Genomic DNA, 6,379 nt, shown 5'->3' with positions numbered 1-6,379 from the left:
TTTTATGGCGTAAATGAAAATGAAATTTATACATATTGATGGTAAAAGTATTGGTCAACACATATTGTTGCATGTAGGTATACAAACATATTTTGTGAAACGAGCCTAGTAACTATGGTGTTAAATGTAAATACTACGAAGTATGTACATATATTTTATAAGGAATAATAGTATTAATATTGCTTGTACATAATTTTCTCTAAACGTGATAATCACTACTGAGTATTTCAACGGAAAAAAAAATAAGGGTATGATCATCCTCTTCTTCTTGTTCTTAACACTTAATATAATTGATTTGTAAAATCTCATGAAAAATCTTATAGAATGATCCTGCCAGCAATATTGTTGAGAAATTATTAGGGTGGTATCGGGCAGTCCAGCAGGATGTAGTAATTTTATTCGTAATATTAGATTAATGGAGAGATATAAATCATAAAACACTCTTTTATATGAGTCTGAACTCAAAATGAAACGGATTAACCAAATACATGCTCTATCTTTTATATATATGCTTAATAATAAGTTTTGAATACTTCGACATTTAGATATTAAATACTCATATAACTTTTTTTGTCGTTTTGGACATTCCATATAAAGTTTTTGAGCTTGGTACTTAATATTTTTTTACCGGCTATTTCACCAAATACCACTGACAAATTACGAAATTCACCAAATGTCATCCAACTTTTCAAAATTCACCAAATGCCACTGACAAACAGTATATTAACACCGCGTGCCATTGATGATGTCTGGACTTCAGTTGACCGTCAAAGAGAAAAGACCATTTTACCCTTTTTAGTGTTTAATGGCACCATTAGCACGTTGACTCTCTCTGACTTCTCTTTTTTCATTATTCAATTGTGGTTGGACCTTCTTCTTCCATAACTTCTCCCCTGTTCTTCGAAATTTCACCATAATTGAAACCTTAAAATCTCTGGGCAACGAAGAAGCAAACTGGGACCATTGCACAACAATCCTCGCAACAAGTTTGAAGCTTTTAGTGTTCTTGATTCTGGGCGAACCCAAAAGCGCGCACAAGTAGTTGAAGAACTTGAAGATAGTTGGGAATGCAGAATTTTTTTTGAGGGCTTGGAGATAGCACGCAAGGTAATAATCTATCCGTCGATCTTCATTTCTCTTTTCGATTCTGTTAATTTTTGCGAAAATTGTGTTAGGGTTAGGGTTTTCTGATATGATCAGTGCAATGTGTGTATTTGAATTGACCTTTGTGAAATAATGATAAAAATCATGTTCAAAACTGCAATTGTGGGTATGAATATGTCAATGTGTGTTTTGGTCTGTTAGGGTTTGTGTTTATCATAGTATGTGGGTGGTTGAAATTTAAATTTGCGAGTTGATCAAGATATTTGTGTTGATATGTGTTTGTTGATATGAATGATGTGTGTTGATGTGCATTGTAGTAATAAGTAATTTGTTGTTCATAGGATGAGTTCAGTGTGGCTTGATGTTCAGTACAAAGATCAGGGGTTTGATGTGATGATTGAGGATACTGACAGAACAAGTCTAATGGACTTGTATGAGTACATGTTTGAGGACTCTGAAAGGCAAAATGTGATCCTCCCTAAATACTTTAGTTTGTATGTAATGCCACCTAGAACTAATAGGAAGTTTGAGTTAACTAGGGATGCTCAAATGCTGAAAATGTGGGAGTGGTATGAAGGTAGGGAGACAATACAAGTGTTCTTAGAGGAGAATGGTAGACCTAGTTTGGTGTTTAGGGATGCTGCAACAAGTTGGGAAAAAAGGCTTAAGGCAAAGGCTGAGAAGGAGAGAATAGTACAGGAAAAGGCCAAGAGGGTGGCTGAAGAACAGGAAGCCAAGAGGGAGCTTATGGAGCAGCAACAGTATCAAGTTGCAGTTGAGGTTCCTTTTGTTAATGCAGAGGAGTCAAATGTTGTTGAGTATGTTAGAGTTTTTGCAACCCCAGTAGTTGATGAGGTATTTCTTGGGGCATCACAGCCTCAGCCAGAACAAAGTACACAACCCTCAACTCCACCAAAACACTCTCAACCAGCCTCTCCTTTGAACCAGCCCAAGAAGACATCTACTAGGAAAAAAATCACTCCTAGGAAAAAGAAAACCACACCCAAAAAAAGAAGATCCCAACCCCCTCCTCAACCACAACCCTCCCCACCAATTCCTAAACCATAACCTTCCCCTCCAACCCATGAACCACATACATCCCCACCTTCCCCTGAACCTTCCCCTGAAACAACAGCAGTCCCACCACCATAGGCTACACCAGTACAAAATCAACCCCCACCTCCACCATCTGCACCAGCAAAAAAAGGGTAGATCAAGACCTGAGGGATTTAGGTCAAAATAGACTACTTCCAGCAAGGGTAAGGGGGTTGGTGTTAGTTTTAGGAGATAAACAAGGAACAGTGCTGCAAATGTTCCTGTCAGTGAAGATAACAGTGATGAGTTTGGTAGTGACAGTGGTGATGATGACTACATACTATCTAGTAGTGAAGATGATGATGATGAGGCAGATATCTGTGATTTCTTAGAGGATGAAACAGAAATAGATGGCCTTCATGATGATATTCCAGATAAGCAGTTTCAAGATAACCTAGATGGCAGTTCAACAATGGACAAAACATATAAAAATGGTAAAATTTGGACCAATCAAGAGTTTGGATCCATAACATTAGAGCCATGGTTGATATTTGGAGACAGGCAGTCATTTCTTGATGTGTTTAAGGACTTCTGTGTACAAGAAGGGTTTGGTATTTATGTAGAAAAGAGTGACCCAACAAGATTGATAGCAAGGTGTGCTATAGACACATGCAACTGGAGGATTCATGCCTCCACTATGAAAGACAAGGTCAGCTGGGCAATCAAGTCTCTGACAGGGGAGCATAGAAGATGTGGGAGGTTGGAAATAAACCCAATTGTGAGTTCTCAGTGGCTGTGTAGGCATCTTCAGTCAGACATTGAAGCTAATCCTGACATACCAGTTGATCTTTGCAGAGACTTTGTATGGAAAGGTTTAGGCTATAAGTGAAGAAAAGACTCTTGTACAAGGTGAGGGCAATGTCTAAGGAGATTATCCATGGTGGTTATGGGGAGGCCTACTCAGTGTTGCCTAGGTATGCTAAAATGGTGAAGCAGAACAACCTAGGTAGTTATGCCCTGGTGACATGGGGTGAGGCTACTGAAACTGAGCCCCCAAGGTTCAAGGGATGTTTCTTTTCTTTTGCTGCCCAAGTAAGGGGATTCTTGAGAGGCTGCAGGCCATTCATTGGCATTGATGAAGCCCACCTGAGTGGACATTTCAAGGGAATTTTGTTAACTGTTGTTGGGATTGATGGGAACAATGAGATTTTTCTCATTGCATATGGAGTGGTGGGTTCTAAGAGTATTGACAGTTGGGGCTATTTTCTCAGGAATTTGAGGTGCCTGTTTGAGAAAGAAGGTTGTAGGAGAGATGATTGGACCTTCATCTCTGACAGAATAAAGGTAATCCACCTTGATATTGTTGTATTACATGTCACTCACTGTTTAGTTTCTTATGTTGAAATCTCAGTCATGAAACTATTTTGTTTGCAGGGGGTTGACACAGCAATTTATGAAACATTCCCTAGAGCAACAAGAAGAGTGTGTTTCCAGCACCTGTACATGAACTGCAAGGCTAATGGATTCAGTGGTTCAGCCTTTCATAAGCTTTTCTGGATAGCAGCTGATGCATACAATGAGTATGTATTCAACAAAGCAATGCAAAAGATTGAAGAGTACAATCCTAAGGCTATTGAGTACCTAGAGAGCTGCACTGAGGTCTGGTCAAGGCATAAGTTTCATCCTACACTCTGTTGTGACCATAACACAACAAATTTTGTTGAGTCTTTCAACTCATGCACCAAGCCATATAGAGATTTACCTGTTCTGAAAATACTTGAAGGTATTCACTTAAACTATTTTGTTTGCACACTATTTTGAAGCTATACACACAATGATAACTTGCATCCATGTTGTTTACATTATTGTTATTGCATGCTATTTTGAAGCTATAAGACAATGGTGCATGAAGAGGATTGGGTCAAGGTTTGACAAAGCACTAAGCATGGGGGATATGTAGCTGGCTGAGTATGCAGACAAGATTCTGCAAACAAGATCAGATGAGTCTAGGTTTTGCTATGCTATTCCCTGTGGTGGGGATGAATTTGAGGTGGGAGACCAACATGTGCATTTTCCCATCAAGCTGAGCACTGGAACATGTGGTTGTGGGAAGTGGCAGCATTATGGACTGCCATGAAAACATGTACTAAGGGTCATTTATCACCAGAGGCTGCAACCAGCAGACTTTGTAGCCCCCTGTTTCAAAGGGAAGGCATACAAGTTGACTTATGCAGAGCATATGCACCATATGCCTGACCCATCACAATGGCCATCAAGGAACCTGCCTGACATACTGCCACCATTGGTGAAAAGAGGTGTAGGGAGACTAAAGAAGCAAAGAAAAAGAGGGCCAAATGAAGCAAGGAAAGGGAAGAGGCATGCAACAGTTAAGTGCAGCTTATGCAGTGAGTTGGGGCACAACAAGCTGACTTGTGCATCAAGGAAAAAAAGAGCTACAACTGAAGCAAGCACATCAGCCACCTCCTCTCAAGCCAAGAAGAGAACAAAGAGAGCAGCTTGAATGCACAGTTCCTCCTGTTTTTAACGCACACCCAGATTCTCCATGTAATTTTTGAACATTGATAGTGTTGTGTGTGCTGTTTTGTCTAGTTTCTTTTGACTATAATATTGTAATTAAACAGGAAGCAATCTTTTGGGCACATGATTTCAACAGGATGTAATATTTTGGACACATAATATAACTTCACTCTTTATTAAATTTCATTGCAATTATACAATAGTTTACTTCAACATTACAATCATCACTATTACACACATCAGTACCCCTAATTTCATTATACAATCGAGGACTTTCTACTGTTGCTTGATTTTCTTCTTCAACTGTTTCAATTCTTCATGTACATTGCTTTGCCCTGACCCATCCCTTGCATAACAGCTTCCCCTGCTCTGACTTTCCATGCTTTGACCTTCTTCATGCATCAGAACCTTGCACCATTTGAAGCTATCACATGCATCACATTTATAATACAGCCTTTGTGGATTTGATGTTGACTCTGAGCTTCTAATTGCATATTTTCTACCACAATTGCAAAATTTATTTGGAACCTTCACATACGCATACTCATGTTTTGTAGAGGATGTGTTTGACATGAAGCTCATGATTTTGCAAAAAACATCTGCTATGAGAGTTTTAGTGTACTGTATATATAGCAAATGGGGTGCAACAACTATATTTGCCCAAAAAAAATTTCAAAAAAGGTCAACCAAACTAGTCGTTACACTTTATATGAACACAGGTCATTTGTGAAAAAAATACTTAAAAATAATGGCATTTGGTGAAATATATAAACTTCTCAATGGCATTTCATGAAATAAGAATTGCTTTAACGGCCAACTGACGTCCAAACATCATTAATGGCACGCGGTGTTAATATACTGTTTGTCAGTGGCATTTGGTGAATTTTGAAAAGTTGGATGGCATTTGGTGAATTTCGTAATTTATTAGTGGCATTTGGTGAAATAGCCGATTTTTTTACCTTTTCCCTCTCTTTAAAGTGTTGATTTGTATAGTTGGACTAATTAGCTGATAATAGGTGTCATTTAAACATGATCATCATTCCGACTTTATTCATTTTCTAGCGTGTTGACTTATGTAAATGTATAAGAGGTGTTAGTTTAACATGGCCACATTCCTCCACTCTTAAGGTTAGAAGTGTCAATTCGAGTATCATTTGGGCCAGGTTTGGAAGCGTCAAGTTTAGCTAGTTGGGTCTAGTTTGAAGTTTAATGCATGTTCTGTTTAGCTTAATTTCAGTTCAGTTCAGTTCAGCTCCAATCAGTCTAGTTCAATTCTTTTCTTTTGCTAATTTATTTCACTTCAATTCAGCCTCAATCAGTTCCAATCAGTTCAGTTCAGTTGTTTTCAGTAAATCGGAACATCTCCTTAGTCATGCTAAATCATTATGTACATACAAGTTGAAATCTGGATCGTGTTACTTTCGGGTTGAATTGGATCAGGTCGGGTCGGGTGGGTTTTTGATAAATCTACTTAAGGCTAAATAGGTTGACTGGCATGTAAGAGTAGAGTTGGCAATTATGTCATGTTCGTATTCGAAATTAAATGGGTTGAGGAGCCTCAACACGTACTAACCCAACTCATCTAATAAATGTATTGTGTCGTATTAACCGATTCAATTAAACGTGTCGAAAACTCTTGATACTAACCTACTTTTTTTGTGTTCGATTCATGTGTTATATGAAAAAATATTAACTTTGTTCA

The 6,379-nt window shown here is 38.3% G+C and overlaps 1 protein-coding gene across 1 annotated transcript; it reads left to right on the top strand.

The window, feature by feature from the left end:
* The first annotated feature begins 3,057 nt into the window (after window positions 1-3,057).
* LOC110717995 lies at window positions 3,058-4,660 on the top strand. The gene is made up of 4 exons (XM_021896797.1): window positions 3,058-3,483; window positions 3,574-3,922; window positions 4,116-4,189; window positions 4,307-4,660. The coding sequence occupies exons 1-4, from the start codon at window positions 3,058-3,060 to the stop codon at window positions 4,658-4,660; spliced, it is 1,203 nt and encodes a 400-aa protein (XP_021752489.1).
* Window positions 4,661-6,379: the final 1,719 nt, after the last annotated feature.

Source organism: Chenopodium quinoa, unplaced genomic scaffold (genome assembly GCF_001683475.1).
Source record: "Chenopodium quinoa cultivar QQ74 unplaced genomic scaffold, ASM168347v1, whole genome shotgun sequence".
Classification (NCBI taxonomy): domain Eukaryota; kingdom Viridiplantae; phylum Streptophyta; class Magnoliopsida; order Caryophyllales; family Amaranthaceae; genus Chenopodium; species Chenopodium quinoa.
Note: the sequence above shows the minus strand (reverse complement) of the source record. Positions and strands in the feature narration are given on the sequence as shown.

What these genes read in the sequence shown, in the direction of transcription:
- LOC110717995 (XM_021896797.1), top strand. Translation starts at nt 3,058, where the DNA reads ATGTCTAAGGAGATTATCCATGGTGGTTATGGGGAGGCCTACTCAGTG. An exon ending in TGTTCTGAAAATACTTGAAG is followed by an intron (nt 3,923 to 4,115) that starts GTATTCACTTAA and finishes CTGAGTATGCAG; the next exon opens with ACAAGATTCTGCAAACAAGA. An exon ending in GTGGTGGGGATGAATTTGAG is followed by an intron (nt 4,190 to 4,306) that starts GTGGGAGACCAA and finishes ATTTATCACCAG; the next exon opens with AGGCTGCAACCAGCAGACTT.